This window comes from Mchenga conophoros, linkage group LG16, assembly GCF_057382185.1.
Source record: "Mchenga conophoros isolate Kocher_MC1m ecotype Shallow Benthic linkage group LG16, M_conophoros_male_GT1.1, whole genome shotgun sequence".
Classification (NCBI taxonomy): Eukaryota; Metazoa; Chordata; class Actinopteri; order Cichliformes; family Cichlidae; genus Mchenga; species Mchenga conophoros.
The window spans coordinates 9,336,017-9,356,403 of NC_140541.1; the positions used below are offsets into that span (position 1 = coordinate 9,336,017).

At 43.3% G+C, this 20,387-nt stretch overlaps 1 protein-coding gene across 4 annotated transcripts in view; it reads left to right on the forward strand.

Annotated features, from left to right (window-relative positions):
* gdap2 (ganglioside induced differentiation associated protein 2) overlaps nucleotides 1-12,965 on the forward strand; it is a 37,074-nt gene extending 24,109 nt beyond the window's left edge. For all 4 annotated transcript variants that reach the window (XM_085249636.1, XM_085249638.1, XM_085249637.1 and 1 more), the window contains exon 14: nucleotides 10,592-12,965. In XM_085249636.1, the coding sequence (XP_085105762.1) occupies nucleotides 10,592-10,633 (42 nt within the window). In that variant the 3' untranslated portion in view covers nucleotides 10,634-12,965. The remainder of the gene's footprint in view (nucleotides 1-10,591) is intronic.
* The last annotated feature ends 7,422 nt before the right edge of the window (nucleotides 12,966-20,387 follow it).

Here is a 20,387-nt window from a genome sequence, read left to right on the forward strand (position 1 = left end):
TCAATAACTTTGATTAATCAAGATTTTTATCGTTTTAAGAAAAGTTAGCTGATGTATTTTTTTTACTGGCATGTTTGAAGAAAAGCAGGTGAGGAGTTTTTGATTATCCACTGATAACTCTGCCATCACACCTTCCCCTCAGGTTAAGAGTGTAATATCAGTAAATAATATCAGTCGCTCTTCTTGTTTTCATCTTGGTAACGTTACCCGCCTTCGTCCTTCACTTACTCCAAACAGCACTGCCATACAGTGCTCTTGTCACATCTCGTTTAGATTACTGCAGTTCTCTGTGGTCTACCTCATAAATCTCTTCATAAACTGCAGTTAGCTCAAAATCCAGCTGCTTGTATTGTATCCAGAATTGGATCTAATGAACGTATATCACCTGTTATTAACTCCACTGGCTTCCAGTTCACCTACGTGTCAATTTCAGATCCTGCTTCGGGACTACAATCTCTCTCTCTACTTTCAAATCGCGTTTTAAAACCCATCTATTCAGAACTGCATACCCTTCATTTTGACTTGGTCTTGTCGATGTTTACCTTGATTAGCTTTTATAGTTGTTTTTTTATTTGTTTACCTTGTAATAAATAAAAAGTGTTATTAATAATATTTTTATTATTAACTGTGGGTGTCTGTTTATACTCGGAGCTAAAATATGGGGAAACATGACAGATTGATGGCACATGTTTAAGCGTGTTTCCTTTTGGCATTCACTGAGTTGCCATGAAACGACGTAAACATTTGGATGTTCTTTAGTGGCATCAGCTAAAACAGACTGTCAGAGTAGAACGTCAGCGTTGCCCCTATTTTGAGTACTGAGGAAATGTCAAACCCTGAGGAAGCATAGTTAGAATCAAAAACAACGTCTAGTTTGTTAGTTTGATGCAGTTCGAACTTAAAAAAACGTTCTTGCATCCTCCGTTTCTTTAGAATAATTCACTTTTTCTTTGTGTTTTTTGAATAGCTGATATGTTTGTAAACCACTGTGGATATCCACTTATTGATGTTGGATTGCAGCAGTAACAAGCTTGTTTTCATATTTTGTTACTCGGGGTAGTTATGAATAAAGACACGAGGTCACGGAGCTGTAATAATTACTGGTAGATGAGAAAATGCACTTGTACATGAGGTTACCTGTACAATAAAGTATCATCGTTTCAGATTCAGCATTTTGCAGGGAATGTAACTCCAACAGTGTCCTGATGCATCAAGACACAGAATCAATTTTTTGGAACAACAATGTATTTTCCACTTTCAGCACAGCCAACAACCTGGGGAACATTGTTTATATTGACACCTACCCAGAAACACTTGTCCTGCTGAGCTTAATTACAGTGCTGATGGAGTCCAGGAAGTAATTGCTCTGTTTGTTTGCTGAAATTGAACCTAACCAGGAGGTAAATTCTTAAACAGAATCTCTTTGGAATCCTCGGCCAGTTTGATCAGTCGTTAACTCTCACAGCAGACTCAGAACAGAATTGGCATTCGTTTATACCTAAAAGTAGGAACCAGGGCTTTCACTAAGACTCTATTTGCGCTGTTACTAACTACAGAGGTTGTGTCCTTAAACTCATAAGATGATGCCACAGTTTTTTTTCGTAGCAGTCAAATAAACCCCGTATTGCAGGTTTGAAGCTTCTAATGGGGGTTAAAGTGCGCCGTGTTCCAGAGCCTACACCAGAATGGTAAGGATGATATGACGTGTGAAAGAAAGTTGGCTACAGTTACCACTGAGCTTAGATAATTGTAGATTTTCTCAAAAGGGAAATTGAGATGGTATCGCTCATGTAACCACTCACCAGCCGTCCATTTTCCTTTATTAGAAAACAAAAAAGTGAAACTTGCCTCATTCTTTGTTGGTAGACTTATTTCATTTCACAACACCTGCTGGCATTTCACCATTGGCTCTCAAAATGGCCTCGGATCGACTTGTCTTTAGTACTGTTGGCTGTTTTCACATTTCTCACATTTGGCCACATTTATTTTAGCTTTGCTTGTCAGAGTTTGACTAAAGTGGAATCTATTATTTCTTTTTAATGCTCTAATAAGCCTTTTCAAGGCACACTGCCTACAATAGATGAGCTGTTGTGTAAATGTAATTATGTAAATATTCTTCTTGCACAGAACTTGTTTGATTACAAGTTTAAATGGCGTATTTTCACATCCAAAAGGAGTTTTGTTTTTTTTTTTTCTCTCTCAAAAATTTTTTATTACTTTTTTTGACAATCTGTGTGGAAATTTGTGGGGTGGGGGTCTTTCCCCCACTGGTCTACAGCTAAAATCCTTCTGAGTAAACATAATCTAACTTCATTAATTTTTGGCCTTTTTATGCCTTTATTTGTTTTCTGGCTCTTGTTGTCATGAGGTGCTGTTAGTTCTTAGACAGCTACTTTGGTAAAAATGGCTCAAATGTGGATATGTGCTCGTTTTATATGCTTGGGATTAGAGATGGACCGATCCGATATTACGTATCGGTATCGGTCCGATACTGACCTAAATTACTGGATCGGATATCGGAGAAAAATAAAAAATGTAATCCGATCCATTAAATATCACGAAAGCACCTCACAAAACTTGCAACACGCCGTAACTCACCTCAGAACGTTAGCACTCGGAGCAGTATGCATCACGTGATAGAGCGGCTGTGGCATGCGGGACCTGTCGGTGGTCTGGATAGCATGTGGAGCTTCGCTAGCAACCCGACATTTCATCTCCGACAAAGTTATCCCCGAGAGAAGTAAAGCAAGCGTGTAAGTCCATCTCTGAATGTTTGTAAAGCATTCCTGCGTTAAGCTTAACAAGCGATATATGGAGCGACTGCCTCTCGCTCTCCGGCTGCTACTTCAATCATGAAACTGCTTAACGATCAGCTGATCGGCTTTTCTGTCGCGAGTCCGTCTCTCTTGTTTGCTTTTGGCCCACTTTGCACCAGAAAGAGGAAACCAGCGGCTGAACAACAGCAGCACGTTTAAGCTTGATAAGCTGTTGTTAGAATTTATTTAATATTACTTTCTACTCAAGGATCTTTTTCTACGTAGCTGACGGCTGTAACTGTGCAGGGGCGGATCTAGCAAAGTTTAGCCAGGGGGGCCGATAGGGCATGAACAGGGAAAAGGGGCACAAAGACATACTTTTCTTTATTCTCATTTAAAATGTCTAGCTTTTAATAAATAATTATCCGAATCTTACACCCAAAGTTTTAATTTGATGTAAAAGGAATAGAAGTCCATTACTGTATATAGTAACTATTAAGTCTACGGTAATATATATACCTGTCATGGTCCTGGGTCGTGCGACCCAGTGTTTTGTGTTTTAGCCTATTTTGATGTTTATTCTTTGTTTAGGGTCACTAAGGCAGTCCAGCCATTTGTACATACTACCCGTGTATTAAGTCTCCCTTGCCCTTCGTGTGGTTATGTCATCTCCCCTGTACTACGTCTCCCCGGTTCATGTGTCTTGTCTAATCTCCATGTTTCCTGTTTTACTTTGAAAGTCTGTATTCACGGTCAGTGTATTCAGTTTCACTCCTTCTGTCCTGTCGTTAAGTTCATGTGTGTCAGCTGTGTTCCCATGTGTGGCCACTTCCCCTAATCATCCCTCATGTGTATTTAGTCTCTGTGTTTCATACAGTCTGTCTCGCGTCGTCTGTGTTATCTCCCCTACCCCTTGTCATAGTATCCCAGCCATAGTTTGTATTTTGCAGTCTAAATCTCATTAGAGTCATAGTTTCCCAGTCTATGTTCAGGTTTTCCCTCAGTTACTTTGTTGTTCTTTTCCATGAGTTTTTCAGCCATAATAAAAGGCTCGTTTTGGTTGGAATCCACTCCTGCATCCTCGTTTGTGTTCGCACCTGGGTCCACCACACACCTTTCCGCACGGTCTGCCTCCGCAGACCTTGACAGTACGACGCGACCATGCCGGACCCAGCGACACAAAGACTGGAGATTGTCCAGACAGTGGAGTCGCTATGCGACAAGTGGCTGCACTGTTCCAGTGAGGAGGAACGGGAGGAGTTCGCCCGCCAGGTAGGGGTGTGCGTGTCTGTGTTCCCCTGGTTATGGGAGACGCTGCACCCCCTCGTCAGCGACCTTCTCGTCTCCGCTCTCCGACTCCGTCCGCAGCAGCAGCGGCCCGGTGGGCGTGCACCTTCACCAGAGCCGTGCCATCGCGCCGTTGCCCCGCCGCCTCATGAGCCAGTGGCGGTCAGAGTCGGAACGGTGAGGCTCACCACGGACACACCATTGGCTCACACTTCATCAGCTTCCGCATCTTCGCCACCGCCTGCCTGCACGGAGATGCCCGAGGCTGTTGACTTCGGTGAGGAGGAGCGACAGCAGGTGTTGCGAGCGTATTGGGAGGATGAGCTACGCTGGAAGCCCTGGCTTATCTCCGAGGAGGAGCTTCCGCCAGCCGCCCCGCCTCGGACCGGCCGCCCGTCCTCGCTGCCTCGATCGGACTACTCTTCTCCCGCTTCCTTTCTGGCGCGGATGTGGTCGGAGGACGAGGAGCCAGTCACCACAGAAAACCAAGTTCCATCCGCGTCCACTTCAAGACGGAAGCGGCGTTCACGTCGCTCATCGCTACGGCATGTCTCGCCCTCCACTGAACGACACGAGGAGGCTGTGGAGGTAATGGATTTCGACCTCGAGGAGCGGCAGAGCGCCGCATGCGCGCAACTGGAGGAGGAGCAACGGGGGAAGCCAGGGCTCGCTCCTCACTACGGTGAGATTTTCCGCGGGACACGCCTGGCCTTTGGGGGCCCCCGGAGTTGCCAGGAGCTCCCGCCTGACGCTCCGCCAACACTCGCCTCCTCAGCCTCTGCGTCACCGCAGGAGGCTCCACTTTCCATGTTAACGGGGCCCACGGCCAAGAAAAAACGGCGTTCGCATCGTCACCGCATCACCCGATGCTCGGAGGTGAGTGAACCTGTTCTGTCAAGCCAAGTTTCCTCTGAGCGGGCGGCATGTGAAGTAACTACAGACTTAGCCGGTGATATGGCTGGCAATGAGCTATTCACCAAGCCACAGGCTAGGGACAGTCCTTCTCAGCCGATCATGACTGCTTCACTCAATCCTGCAGGGACCACAAAATCTACACATAGACTGAAAGAGACTTCCACTGATTCTCAGGGTAATAGTGTGAGTAGTGGGGTGAAGGTGTTTCCTTTTGTGTCTTTTACCATGTCTGAGGTTCCATCCAAGTCTGAGCTATCTGTTTCTGAGCCTGACCTCAAGAACTGTGTTTTCTCAACTCCGGGGCCCTCTGAAGCCACAGTAAGCAAGGATATTGCAGAGTTGGCAAATCATGGATTAAAGTGTAACATGACTAGTGATCCTGTTTTCCCTGCTACTCTTGTGTTTAATGAACTGAAAACGGTGAACGCCGATCATGAACTCACTCTAACCTGTCAAGATGAAAACATAAATGCTGATCATGGTAACCTGGACTGTGTAACGTCACAATATGAATTCTGTCTTCCTGAAGGTCATACACAGGGTGATTCTGAACTGTTTTGCTCCAGCACCAGTACCTCCACTCAGGAGATGGAGGCTGAGATCAGGGTTAATGTGACACCGTTTTCTCCTGTCTCTGTGAACTCATCACTGGATAAGATTTTAGCCTCGAACAATGTTGTAACCACTCACTCTCAGCCTGAAGTGTCACCTGCTTCAGTTAATGGTTTACGTACCGTTTTGCCTGTATCTGTCTCTCCACTCAATATAGTCATCACTCTGACGCCACAGATCACTGCGGGTGCAGGTTCCAACAAACACATCCATCCAACACACCACAGTCATGCTACCACGGTGACATTGGTTAGGTCCATACCTGTGTGTTTACTGTTTTTTCAGGAGTTAGCTCCTGATGATCTAAGCCTTGTTTTTGTGGATCGAGTGGCAATTCTTGTTTTCCGTATGGTTGAACCAGCTCCTCTGAGCCGCACACTACCATCGGTTAAGTCCAACCAGCTTATGTTGGCCTCTCCTAGGATTACTGAGACTGGGCCAGTAACCTGCGAGCCACCTTGGACTGATGCAGACTCTGGGAACCTAATGATTGCTGGCTCTGAACTGGTGGTCCCTACCACTGTTCACTTCACGGTTTTTCATGCCAAGATGTTAAGCCCTATAGACTGTTTTCTACCTGTTTTCTCTCTCTCTGGGTTTGTGCCTCAGCAGCCTGTGTTTCCTCAGCTCCTAGTCCAGCCAGGGGCCTACATAACCGTTTGTCCTGCATCTGCTGTTGGACTCCCAGGTGTGCCTATCCGGCACCCTGCGGCGACACCATCGCTTCACGTCACGTTAGCTGGAGGGTCCGAGGGGCCCGTCCAGCCACCCGTCTCCGCTGGAGGGTCCGAGGGGCCCGTTCAGCCACCCGTCTCCGCTGGGGGGTCCGAGGGGCCCGTTCAGCCTCCCGTCTCCGCTGGAGGGTCCGAGGGGCCCGTTCAGCCTCCTGTCTCCGCTGGAGGGCCCGAGGAGCCCATCCAGCCTCCTGTCTCCGCTGGAGGGCCGAGGGGCCCGTTCAGCCTCCTGTCTCCGCTGGAGGGCCCGAGGGGCCCGTTCAGCCTCCTGTCTCCGCTGGAGGGCCCGAGGGGCCCGTTCAGCCTCCTGTCTCCGCTGGAGGGCCCGAGGGGCCCGTTCAGCCTCCTGTCTCCGCTGGAGGGTCCGAGGGGCCCGTTCAGCCTCATGCCTCGTCAGCTGGAGGGCCCGAGGAACCTGTCCAGCCGCCACCTGCGGCCACCTCGTCGTCGCCTGGTCCTGCTTCAGCCTGTGCTTCGTCTGGTCCAGCTTCATCCGAGTCTTCGTCCTCGCCTGGTCCAGCCTCCGCCTGTGCTTCTGCTACGCCTGGTCCAGCCTCCGCCTGTGCTTCTGCTACGCCTGGTCCAGCCGGTGCTTCTGCTACGCCTGGTCCAGCCTCTGCTTCAGCGTCGCCTGGGCCAGCCTCTGCTTCAGCGTCGCCTGGGCCAGCCTCCGCTTCAGCGTCGCCTGGTCCTGTGCCCTCCAAGCCTCGGCCGGTACGCCTGACACTTGGGAGCCGCCGCTGCCTTCCGCGCGGCCGGCCCCCTGAACTGCTCCGTCTCCTTCGTCGCCGCCGCTGCCTTCCGCGCGGTCGGCCCCCTGAACTGCTCCGTCGTCGCCTTCGTCGCCGCCGCTGCCTTCCGCGCGGCCGGCCTCCTGAACTGCTCCGTCGCCTTCGTCGCCGCCACTGCCTTCTGCGCGGCCGGCCTCCGGACCGGCTCTGTCACCTGTGCCGCCCGCCTGGTCGGCCCCCCGACCATGTGACCCGTGTACTCTTGTGCCTGTGGGCTCTGGGTTGGCCCCCTGAACTTTGTTTTGACTTTGGTCTTGTGCTCCTGTGTGTTCTGTTGTTCGTTTTGTTTCCTGTTCTGGTCCCTCCGTCCTGGTCCCCCGCCTCCCGCCCTGGGTGGGGTTTTTCTGTTTTTGTTTGGTTTCTCGGTTTTGGGCTGTCGGGAGCCAGCCCTTGAGGGGGGGGTATTGTCATGGTCCTGGGTCGTGCGACCCAGTGTTTTGTGTTTTAGCCTATTTTGATGTTTGTTCTTTGTTTAGGGTCACTAAGGCAGTCCAGCCATTTGTACATACTACCCGTGTATTAAGTCTCCCTTGCCCTTCGTGTGGTTATGTCATCTCCCCTGTACTACGTCTCCCCGGTTCATGTGTCTTGTCTAATCTCCATGTTTCCTGTTTTACTTTGAAAGTCTGTATTCACGGTCAGTGTATTCAGTTTCACTCCTTCTGTCCTGTCGTTAAGTTCATGTGTGTCAGCTGTGTTCCCATGTGTGGCCACTTCCCCTAATCATCCCTCATGTGTATTTAGTCTCTGTGTTTCATACAGTCTGTCTCGCGTCGTCTGTGTTATCTCCCCTACCCCTTGTCATAGTATCCCAGCCATAGTTTGTATTTTGCAGTCTAAATCTCATTAGAGTCATAGTTTCCCAGTCTATGTTCAGGTTTTCCCTCAGTTACTTTGTTGTTCTTTTCCATGAGTTTTTCAGCCATAATAAAAGGCTCGTTTTGGTTGGAATCCACTCCTGCAGCCTCGTTTGTGTTCGCACCTGGGTCCACCACACACCTTTCCGCACGGTCTGCCTCCGCAGACCTTGACAATACCCTAGTAAGCTATAGTACTTTTTCCTTTGGGAAGGTACTATCTGTGCAGTCTGCAATTTTGCTGAAGAAAGATGTTGAATCTATTTAATATTTCTTGAAAAATAATTGATTTCTGTGCATTTTTTTCACACTGCATCAAATTAAGGTTGATTACGTCGATTAAGCATCATGAGGTGGAGCGTGAGGGGTGGTTCCCTATTTTTTATTTATTTATTTTTGTTGTTGCTGGGAGTTGGAACCCTATTAGTTAGGTTGCTTAATATTTACGCTAAGTACTCTTTAAAATACCAGAATAGGGAGGATGGTGTAGGTTTAAGTTTATTAGATTGATCAGTATTGCTGAACTATGAAACATTTTTTTTTGCATACAGGTATAACAGAATAGCTTTAGTGTAGTTGTTGTTTTAAACTTGAGTATGAACTTATACAAAATTCAGCAAGATATTTAAAAAAAACAGTTTTGTTGATTAAAAAACACTATATCGGATTCATATCAGTATCGGCAGATATCCAAATTTATGATATCGGTATCGGACATAAAAAAGTGGTATCGTGCCATCTCTACTTGGGATCATTGTCCTGTTGTATGATCCATTTTCAGCCACGCTGTAGCTGTCAGACAGATGGCCTCTATCATATTTCTATATACAGAGGAGTCCATCATCCACTCAGTGACTGTAAGGTGCTCAGGTCCTGAGGGCCGAATCATCATCCAAATCGATACCTGTCTACAACCATCCTTGACAGTTGGTATGAGAGGTTTTGGTTTTCGTCAAATGTTTCGCTGTCCATTATGGCCAAACATCTCCACTTGAGTCTCATCTGTTCTACAGGTGTTTTGCTCTGTTTACATGCAGCTTTGCAAATCTAAGCTGTGCTGCCGTGGTCTTTTTACAGAGAAGAGGCTGTCGCCCAGCATCTCCCCAAACAAGCTATAGTAGTTTTTAGTCTTTTTCTAACTGTACCGTCATCACCAACTTTTACATTATAGAGTCTGAGATGCAGCTCTCTTTGTTATTTCTCTGAGCATTGCACAGTTTGACTTTAGACCGAATGCTGCGATGTTCATTCCTGAGATGCACAACTGAACGCACCGGAACAGCAAACTGCCAGAATGTCTTCATTTATAAAGTGCTCACAGTTACTGCAAATCAACTCATCACAAGCGTCTGATTAGCACCATCTGGCTGCTGCTTACCCTCTAAATTCATATGGAAGCAGTAAAGGTTTTTCACAGAACTACATGGTCCTGTGAAAACCTTCTTTTGCACATGAATATCTGCTGACCTCTACTCTGAGCTTGGACTTGAGCTACCTAAATCTAAAGCTGCATGTTTTTTTTTTTTTGTTTTTTTTGTTTTTTTTTTAAGTGGATCAAAATGTGCCTCAAAACCACTTTTAATTTTCTTTCTCAATATGCTGTCGACATGTAGCCGAGGGATGAACCAACACGTCTACATGGCGTAATATTCTGGTCAATTAATGAAACAGATGTTTCTCCCTGTTACAACACCCCACGTAGACACAACATCTTGGTCTGACATTCTAGACTCTGAATAAATGTATTATTTTTTTTAAATCATCATTAACGTTCAATAACCGTGCTGTCCTTTTTATGTGATGTTTCTAATTAAAGTTTTTGTGAAAAGTTTACAAGCTCAGCATTTAATAATAACACATAAATGTAAAAAAATAGAAAACTTAAAAACAGTAGCCAATCAGCTATTTCACTGTCATACATGGAGCCCGAATATAAAATTTCAAAGCAGACACATTCTGAAAAACCAGCATCCTTTACTTAACTCGGCTGCACACTCACACCTTGATTCACACTCATGTTTTTGTGCTTGTATATTCAGTAAGAAGATCTTTTGCTTAACTAAAACTTGAATCTTTCTTAATGTTAGCGTGTTGACATAATCTTTAGCTTATCAGTGTAATTATTCTACCAGCAGAACAAAGCAGTCATGCCACACCCAACACTGCTGCCGTCTCTTCTGACAGTAGAACACTTTGAAGTTGTGAAAGGCTCTGACAGGTGTAGTCAGATTACTGCCCACAAATTTTTTTCTGCATTATTAAAACACGTACAGCAGCTAACAGGACAGCCTGCCCCTCCTGGTACGAGGAATACAGCTCCCTGACACTTTGCTATATCAAGAAAACAGCACAATAGACCTGAATGAAAGCGAGGGTGGGTTGTGATTCATGAATAATTTACTTCCTGTTAGCATGTCCTTTCTGCAGCTGCTCCATCACATTATTGTCTCCCCAAAACACTTCTGTTGTGTTTTGTAAGGCTTTGTTTATTTCTTTGTTGCAGTGCATTTGACGTCTCAGGGCCACCGTAGTATAAGTCAAATTCTCTTTGTGTTGGCAATAATCACTTTAGTGTTACCAGCTTTGGCTCAAGCGATCTGTGCTAACCCAGGTGTTTGTTTTATTCTCATCTATAACAGGTGAACGGACCCTACCATCATTCAGAGGCTTCCGGTCTGTGACACGAGTCCAATCGAATCTTTCTGTCCCAAGTGGCGAAGTGGTGGATGTCTTTTCTGGACATGAAGTTTTCTGTGTGGTCTGACCTCCAACCTCCTCTTTAAGGCTTTGAACCTCAGTTGAGGAAACTCTTCTTTTGTTCTGTTCCTGCCAAAAAAGACCAAATTAAGAGTCGCAGTGCACATATAGCACGGCGCGGTCTGGTGAGCAATCATTGTTACTCACCACAGACTATTTTTGGATCTGGCATGGCTCCTGGATTATGCCTTATACTGAGAGACTTACTCAGCAGTTTTGTCATACTGCCCAAAATATGAAGTATCACATCATAGCTGGCACTTAACTCAAAGGCTTCCCTGTGATGTGGTCGTATCAGACATCCTCGCCCATGTCTCAGAAGATGGCTTTTCAAATGCTGGAGTGATACGGGGAGTGCCTGTTTGGATTTCTACACCACACGGAGCAGCAGAAAGTCTGCAGTAAAGACAAACATTGGGTTTTGCTCAGCCGGAAGTTTTTCTCCACCTGTTTCAGCGTAATATGAGACCGTGAGCGCCAGCAGTCCAAACCGGAAAATTCCAGACAAACATTAATGCCGGGGAGATTTTCTTTGATTAAAAGCACACGTCAGCTGGCTAACATTCAATTTACATCACAAGGTCATCTTCATATTGTGTGAACATGTGAAGTTAGCTTAGCTTGGCACAGAGACTGAAAGAGGAAGCAGAAAGGCTCAGCTTAAGGTGTCAGAGTCACTTCAGCTGTAGCATCATACATTAAGTTAAATTCACAAATATTACAGGGAGATGCCTCTTATCGTCACCATTTCCCAGATATGTAGATCTGTTACTAGAGGCAGTGCTGAAGTACTTCTGCTTAGCATTAACAATGTAAAAAGCCCTGTTTGTTTTCCAGTAGCTTTATGGTGGGCCTGAAAGGAAGCAGGGCATGTGTGCCTCTACCAAACTTGTTAACACCGTGTCACTGAAACGCATATTTAACCTCACACATTTAACAACATATGCCTAACATTAACTGCTTCCGATCTTTGACAGTTCTAACTTAAATACTATAAAACACGTTAATTTTCCTGTTTCTGGAGATGGAACATTTGTAACTGTTTCTTGAAGCAGTAACTGGAATCATTAAAAGAAATTGGCCACTAAACAGTGATACAGTTCTAATAAGGCAGTGCCTCTGTAACCCACAACAGTGGAAACATGATGTACAAGTGAACCTAAATTACACAAGTCAAGTCATGAGGAGTCCTCACTCTCACAAGCGCCGTGAAGGAAAGTGATTAACTATTTTTTGTGCTTTTGTGTCAAATCGCTCTGTTACTCAGTCACTAACTCCTTTGTTTGCACAGCTCGCTTCACTTTACGTTGTCGTCTGTAGTTTGATTTATCTTGGACTGCCACATGTGTGGGTGTCCAGGTCAAATGGAGTGAAGTAAACTCTGAAAGCATTTCTGATTGTCTGAACCTTCGATCAGTCATGATGTAGCAGGACCCCCGCATGTGTGGTAGCCCAACACTGACACTATCACCATAAATCGGGGGGTTCACCTGTGTGTAGTTCTGCGTTCATCCAGGCCAAACATCAGGAACTCTGCATGATTGCATTTGAACTGTGTTGGCTGCATGGAAACTCTTTAACCTTGAAATGAAAGCGGGGATGTTATTTAACACTAGCACACAGAGTTCAGCTTCTAACTTTTGAGGTTTCAGATAATGTGATGTGCACACTGGTGGGGGGTATATATCTCGTGTCACTTACTCCAGGAGCTTCTGTTTACTGTGTTTGTAGGGCTCCTTCTAAAATCAATAATAAATGCCCTCGTGAGGAAAGCATGCGCAGTCAGATTGAGCTATTTAATGTCTTTTGTTGTTTTCCTCAGTGCTTTGAGTTCCATCCAGTGAAATGAGGTTAGTGTTCCCTCCTTTGACAAAATGAAATGTGCTGTCACTGTTTTACCTTCAGCTGAATCGGTCAGCACAGACTTGCTGTTAGAACTGTGATTATATCAGAATGTGCATCAATGAGCCAAAATATCTGTGTGTAGATGTGTCCTGTTTGGGGGAGTTTTTTATCATTTTAAAGTGATATGTGGAGGGCCTGCTGTTTGACATCCTCTGAGCTTTACAGGAAATGATGTCATTCATGTTTAAATTTCCTGTTCTTTTTTTTTTTTTTTTAAACACTTTGATCACAAGAAGTTTTTTTTCTTGATAATAACGGGCTTAGACTATCCTTTTAGAAAAGAGCTGGTTGTATTGTGGAAAGTATTTAATACCTGATGAAGAATAAAGATTGATTTTGGTGCTGTAGAAACGTTTATGTTTTCAAAGTGACTTTTCTGCTTAGTCTCAGTTTTCTTAATAGCGCCTCAAGGTTTTGCTCCAATTTGGAAAAAAGTGTAAAGTTTAATTTCTAACGCAACTCTGAATTCTTACAATCATCATTATTATTATTCAGGTGCATCATAATATTCCATTTACCTCGCAGCTAATGGATGAGGAGAGATTTGGTGCTAAGCTTGTGATGTGTGCTCTGCAGCAACTTAGTTCTGTGACATGAAAATTCCTCACACGGTTTACATGAAGGGTATTTATGCAACTCTTAGCATTTCGGAGAACTCCATGTTGCTTTGAGTTCAAGCAGTTTAAACCCACATTCCAACACATATGGTTTGGCTTGACTAAACAGTGAGGTACGGCTGAACGAAGGACGGCTTTTTAACTTCTTACCTTTCAGCCTGAAAAAGTCCATATAGTAAGTATTAATGTTACAACACTGTGATACATTTATTTTTATACATTTTACAAAATTGAAAATTCTTCGTGCTTGTGTTTAACATAAAGCAGAACGTGACACTAAATAAAAGTAAGAATTCATTCTTTTTGTGGCTCTGCCACAGTTTTTCCTTCCACTGTTGTTTAAACGGGGTCGTGTGATTGTTGGGGTTTTCTCAGGTTTCTCTGTATTATTGTCGGGTCTTAACCTTACAATATAAAGCACTTTGATGCAGCTGTTTTAATTTGACGCTATTTAAATTAAGTTGAATTGAACTGTGAGAAATCGGAGAAAATTGCAAGTCTGTTGACATCTCCACAAACGGAAATTCCCATCCATTATACTTACATTCAGAGTCCAGCCAGAGCTGCGTTGCTTAAAAATAGAAATTCTTTCACAAAATGACGTAAGCGCTCAGCAACCCTGCTTTCATATAGGAATAGAACCACAAATAGAACCAGTTGAGTCGTGTCCCCTATTACAGAGAGACGCACCGCAGGTGATTTGTACTCATCAGCACAGACTGTTAGGCGTCTGTCTCTGTGTATAAATTAGATGGCAATTGTTTGCTAACCTTAGCCAATCTGTGGGCGTTTGCATGGATGTGCAACACCTTCAACCTCTTGCTGGCAAGCTAGTTGCTGTAAACGCTTACAATCAGTCTCCAGCAGCAGAAAAAAAAAAACTATCACCAGTAAACCAACAACTTTTCCTGGTTGCAGAGATTTGATTTGATTTTGGCTCTTATATTCTTGTACTCTTTGTAATAAAGAGATAAATGAGATGTCTGTCTTGTGTTTATTTATTTCAAATTGTCCAGTAAACAACTCTTGAATTTTGAGTTTTAGGTAATCAGCTGAAACGGCTGTTTGCACAAACAAGAAAGAAGTCTCATTTTCAGAGGCTGTTTCCAGATATGTGCGCTAATACAGATTTAGTACTCTAGTGGCAGCCGGAAAATAAACTCTTGTGGGCATGTTTGTGATAATGGAGGAACATGTCCACAAGGCCCACTCTGTGACTGTGTTTTTGGGACAGCACTACAGCCTTGATGACAGAGAGGAATACTGTGCTTAAGTTCTGGTGTAGCAGAAGAACAAAAGACTGCTGGGATCAACGGGGCGTTTTAGAGGCTTGTGAGTCTATCTGCATAAGAAATGTCAGGACACAAAGGGAGTAACAGCCACACAGATGGCACTGTAATTTGGCTCATTTATATTTTAACACAGTGTAAAGATCGTATAGTGTAAAATAATTATCTTAAAATAAAGGGATTCATGATTAAATCCCAGTCCATGGCTTAGATCCTCCAGGGCGACACATTAAAAGGTTTGCTGTGTCTCTCAGCTCGGTCTCAAAAGCATTGAGGAGATTCCAGGAGACAGCAGTTGCTCTAGGAGAGCTGACGAGGACCACAGAAGGTCCTTAAGCAATCAGCAGAACCGGTATCTACTCCTATGTCTGAGGAGGAACAGTGTAAGCACTGCCAGAGTTACAAATTGACCTCCAGCAGGCCACTGGTGTGAATGTCTCTGACCAAACAATCAGAAACAGATTTCATGATGGTGGCCTGAGGGCCCCACATGGGCTTGTGGGTCCTGTACTCACTGCACAGTGCTGTGGAGCCTAACTGGCATTTGTAGTTAGAGAAGTCACATCATCAAAGAAGATGTACTGTTAAAAAGAACTACGCACCTTGGCTAGATAATGAACTTAAGGCTGCAATCTCAGAAAAGGATATAGCAAAAGTAAAAGCACATAAGTCTGTCAGTCCACAAGAGTGGGCAACATATCGTGAGTTAAGAAATCAAGTAACTAAATTGAATAGATGCAAGAAGAAAGGATATTAAGCTAAGGATATACCCTATCACCACCCTGTCACGCCACCTTATACAGGATGTTATCATGAATAATAAGCAATGCCAGTTTAAGTTTGAGACAGTAAATGTTGAGATGGTGGAGCGTTTATTAATATCACTTCCTGATGATACATGCTCCGGCTCTGATAACATAGACAGTAAACTGCTCAAAGTTGCAGCCAAGTTTGTGTCCCTTCCTATATGTCACATATTTAATAGATCTCTGGCATCCAGCTTATTTCCATTGCAGTGGAAAGAATCGAAAATAATTCCTATTCCTAAAAACAAGAATGACATTTTTAATGGTGTCAATAGCAGACCTATTAGTCTACTCCCTGTTCTGAGTAAAATTATGGAGAGGATTGTCTATGAACAAATTCAACATTGCTTAACAGAAAATCATCTACTCACTCAGTTTCAACATGCTTACAAACCGGGTCACTCTACCAGCTACCAGTTATCGGTCATATGAATGAGAGCCATTCATATGACCGATAACTGGTATAAACATCTAGATGATGGGAATTTGGTCGGGGTGGTATTCTTGGACTTTAGTGCTGCATTTGATTTGATAGCTGGATTAGAACAGGTCTGCCAGATTAAATTACTTGGTATTAGCATAAACCACCACCTTTCATGGTCTCAGCATATCGACTATGTTATTAAGGAAATGGGACAGGACATAGCTATGGCTAGGAAAGGCTCCTATTATATTACTTCTTCAATTAAGAAAGGTGTCATTAATGCACTAGTATTATCTCGTCTAGAGTACTGCTCAATCATTTGGTCAGCAGCTAATAAGACAGATCTGGACAGACTTCAGTTAGTCCAGAACAAAGCGGCCAGATTAGTGTTAAGGTGTTCATATTATACAAATATCGATAAAATGCACAATAAACTTTCTTGGCTTTCTGTACAAGCTGGATTATACTATGGCTTACTTGTATTTTTAAAGAAAGCAATACTGTTAAACACACCATATTTTTTTCTGCTCAGTCGCAGCATCCAGATGAAAAACATAATCATGCTACACTGTTTTCAGCAAACCGTAATTTAGTAACTCCTCGAGTTAAAAGCAACTTTTTGAAAAACTCTGTTATATTTAGAGCATCTTTTCAGCGAAATAAGTTGCCTTGTGCAATTACAGAACTGGCTTCTATTCATAATTTTAAAAATCACTTAAAAGCCTATTTAGGCAGCTTTTAATTTATTGTAAATATTGTAAGAGGGCAATGTCATTTGTAGAGATGGCACGATACCACTTTTTTATGTCCGATACCGATACCGATATCATAAATTTGGATATCTGCCGATACCGATATGAATCCGATATAGTGTTTTTTAATCAACAAAACTGTTTTTTTTTAAATATCTTCCTGAATTTTGTATAAGTTCATACTCAAGTTTAAAACAACAACTACACTAAAGCTATTCTGTTATACCTGTATGCAAAAAAAAAATGTTTCATAGTTCAGCAATACTGATCAATCTAATAAACTTAAACCTACACCATCCTCCCTATTCTGGTATTTTAAAGAGTACTTAGCATAAATATTAAGCAACCTAACTAATAGGGTTCCAACTCCCAGCAACAACAAAAATAAATAAATAAAAAATAGGGAACCACCCCTCACGCTCCACCTCATGATGCTTAATCGACGTAATCAACCTTAATTTGATGCAGTGTGAAAAAAAATGCACAGAAATCAATTATTTTTCAAGAAATATTAAATAGATTCAACATCTTTCTTCAGCAAAATTGCAGACTGCACAGATGGTACCTTCCCAAAGGAAAAAGTACTATAGCTTACTAGGGTATATATATTAGACTTAATAGTTACTATATACAGTAATGGACTTCTATTCCTTTTACATCAAATTAAAACTTTGGGTGTAAGATTCGGATAATTATTTATTAAAAGCTAGACATTTTAAATGAGAATAAAGAAAAGTGTGTCTTTGTGCCCCTTTTCCCTGTTCATGCCCTATCGGCCCCCCTGGCTAAACTTTGCTAGATCCGCCCCTGCACAGTTACCAGCGTCAGCTACGTAGAAAAAGATCCTGGTGTAGAAAGTAATATTAAATAAATTCTAACAACAGCTGATCAAGCTTAAACGTGCTGCTGTTGTTCAGCCGCTGGTTTGCTCTTTCTGGCGCAAAGTGGGCCAAAAACAAACCAGAGAGACGGACTCGCGACAGAAAAGCCGATCAGCTGATCGTTAAGCAGTTTCATGATTGAAGTAGCAGCCGGAGAGCGAGAGGCAGTCGCTCCATATATCGCTTGTTAAGCTTAATGCAGGAATGCTTTACAAACATTCAGAGATGGACTTACACACTTGCTTTACTTCTCTCGGGGATAACTTTGTCGGAGATGAAATGCCAGGTTGCTAGCGAAGCTCCACATGCTATCCAGACCACCAACAGGTCCCGCATGCCACAGCCGCTCTATCACGTGATGCATACTGCTCCGACTGCTAACGTTCTGAGGTGAGTTACGGCGTGTTGCAAGTTTTGTGAGGTGCTTTCGTGATATTTAATGGATCGGATTACATTTTTTATTTTTCTCCGATATCCGATCCAGTAATTTAGGTCAGTATCGGACCGATACCGATACGTAATATCGGATCGGTCCATCTCTAGTCATTTGTAATGGAAATTTGTGTATTTTGTCTTAGTGTTATTGATATTTATATGCTTATATTTTCACAAAATATTGTAAAACCTTACTGTGGATGGAAGAGCCAAATTATGCGGATATTTTGCATCCACTTTATTGTGTAATATTCTATTTGATTGTATTTGATGGTTTGGGCCCCAGGAGGAGCAAGCACTGTTGTGGAAGCTAATGGGGTTCCTTATAAATAAACAAATAAACAAATAAACATTACATCAAACAAAAGTCGTTTTATAGAGAGCTGTCAGCATAAGGCAGACGGGACGAGGCGATGCTTATCATGAGGATATTTTCCCCCTTCCTTTTTTCCGTGTCGTGTAATAACCAGGATACTGTCTTGCACACAGTTCTGTTTTTTTGAGGAATGGAGAAGGAAACTGGACCAACATGTCAGCCATGTGTTTGTATAGTCAAATATATTTTATTATTATTTCGTAGCTCATGTGTACATACTGCTGCGAGTGACTGACCCGCAGGAGATGTCAAAGCCCTCTGGTGTGTTTCTCTTTAAGAAAACAGGAAAGATGGAGACGCATAAGTGGCTGAATAAGATGGCTAAACAGCAGGTGTTGCAGTCAGTGTGGCTTTTTCCACCGTCTCATCTTCCCTTTGCAGAAAACAGCATCATTTTCCAGGAAGTGAAGAAGAAGTGGCCCCTTTCCTGATTACCCCCCCCCCCCCACACACACACACACACACACACACACACACACACACACACACATACACAACCCCCACCGCACATCCAACCTGCACGTTGCCCTCAGCACCTCCCATCCCCTCACCTGCCAACATCCTGCTGACCACGTTGACCCTCTTTCATCTCTTTTTCAGTTTTTTTTAAAGTCTCTCTATTCGTTCTGGATTAAAGTGCTGGGGGAGGGGGGGGGGTGGAAGGATGTTGCTGTCTATTCTGTAAATGAAGAGCTGCGGAGAGCACAGGACCAAATCTATCTTTTGTAGGCCTCTCTCCGTGACAAGCTGGGGATTAGCCGGCCAAAACACAGACAAAGAGAAGAGCAGGAAAACACAGGAAAGCATCAGTTGCTTCTCACAGCACACCAACAACTAAAACGTGTTACTTTAACTGCAATTCAAAGAGATATCACAGTTTACCTGGCAATTTAGCCTGTCATTGACACACAGAGTGAATAAAGCACTATTTAAAGGTGCTATTTCACCTCAACTGCTGTGAGACATTAGGCTGCTTTTGATTTCACTAGTTGAGTTTCATGTCATCCTGTCACTGTCAAAGTCTAGTGTTTATAAAGTGTGTGAAAAAAGTGAAGCTCAACAGGTTTGAGCACTGTTATTACTCATTATAAAAAAATAGTCGTTTTCATTTGAAAATATTTGCTTACTGCTTTCTCATCTAAGTTTTTACTGAGATGAGAAAGCAGTTTGTCACATAGACTTTAACAGCAGCAAGTAATCATATGTGTACCAGCACCTCTGTGGTTTTAACTTGAGTTTCATTCCAGGGAAGACAAAGAGACTTCCTGAGGGGTGTCCAATATGTGATATATGTTTAGCCTAAAGTCAGAGTGTTGATTGTCATGAAGGTGGTACTCTTGCTCACAGGCTAGATAACTATGTGTAATTTCTGCTCCAACGTATATACACAGTTTGGGTTTAAAGGTGACTTTAACTGCCATATTTTTATTAATTCTAACAATAGAATAACAACAACTTGCTCTACAGAAAATATTTTATTCTCACAACCTGTTGAGCCTTGCTAACCCCACAAATTAAGCTCTTTTATAAAGTCACAGCCAAGCTGTGTGTGTGGGGGGACTTTTGCATTCAGTAGGCAATTCAGAAAATATATAATTGAACACATTTTTATGCTTGGTCATGATTTTGCTGCCAAGTCTGTTTGAAATTGCAAAGAATGAAAAAACATCGCTTTTGCATATTTGTCACATTTCAAGTCATCAAACAAATTTTAATATTGCACAAGTATAAGCAGCGTACATACAAAATGTTTTAAATGATTTCATTTATTAGGGGGAAAAGTTATACAAGCCTAGCTGGACCTGATGTTTCACCTCTCGACCTCGTGATAGGGTGGGGCTAGGCTTCACAATGAGCTCACCCAAAACCCTGGCTGATTGTGACCCACACCCGTTTTCACACCTTGGCTCATGTGATTAGGTAGAGGATCAACAAGGGGTCCATGACCCTCTTGGGGGCACTCCTATAGGGCTTAAAATCTGGGACTCCACCAATTTCTCTTAGGGTTAGGAGGTGAAACGTCCTCGAGGTAACTCAAAGAAGTCCAGATGCTTTTCTTTCCAAGCTCCATAGACTACGATGACCTGAATGGCTGAGAACCTTCACTCACATTTGCAGTTCTTGCTAAGTTTAGGGGACAATTACTTTTTCACACAGGTCCAGGTAGTTTGGATAAGTTTTTAGATTTAATAG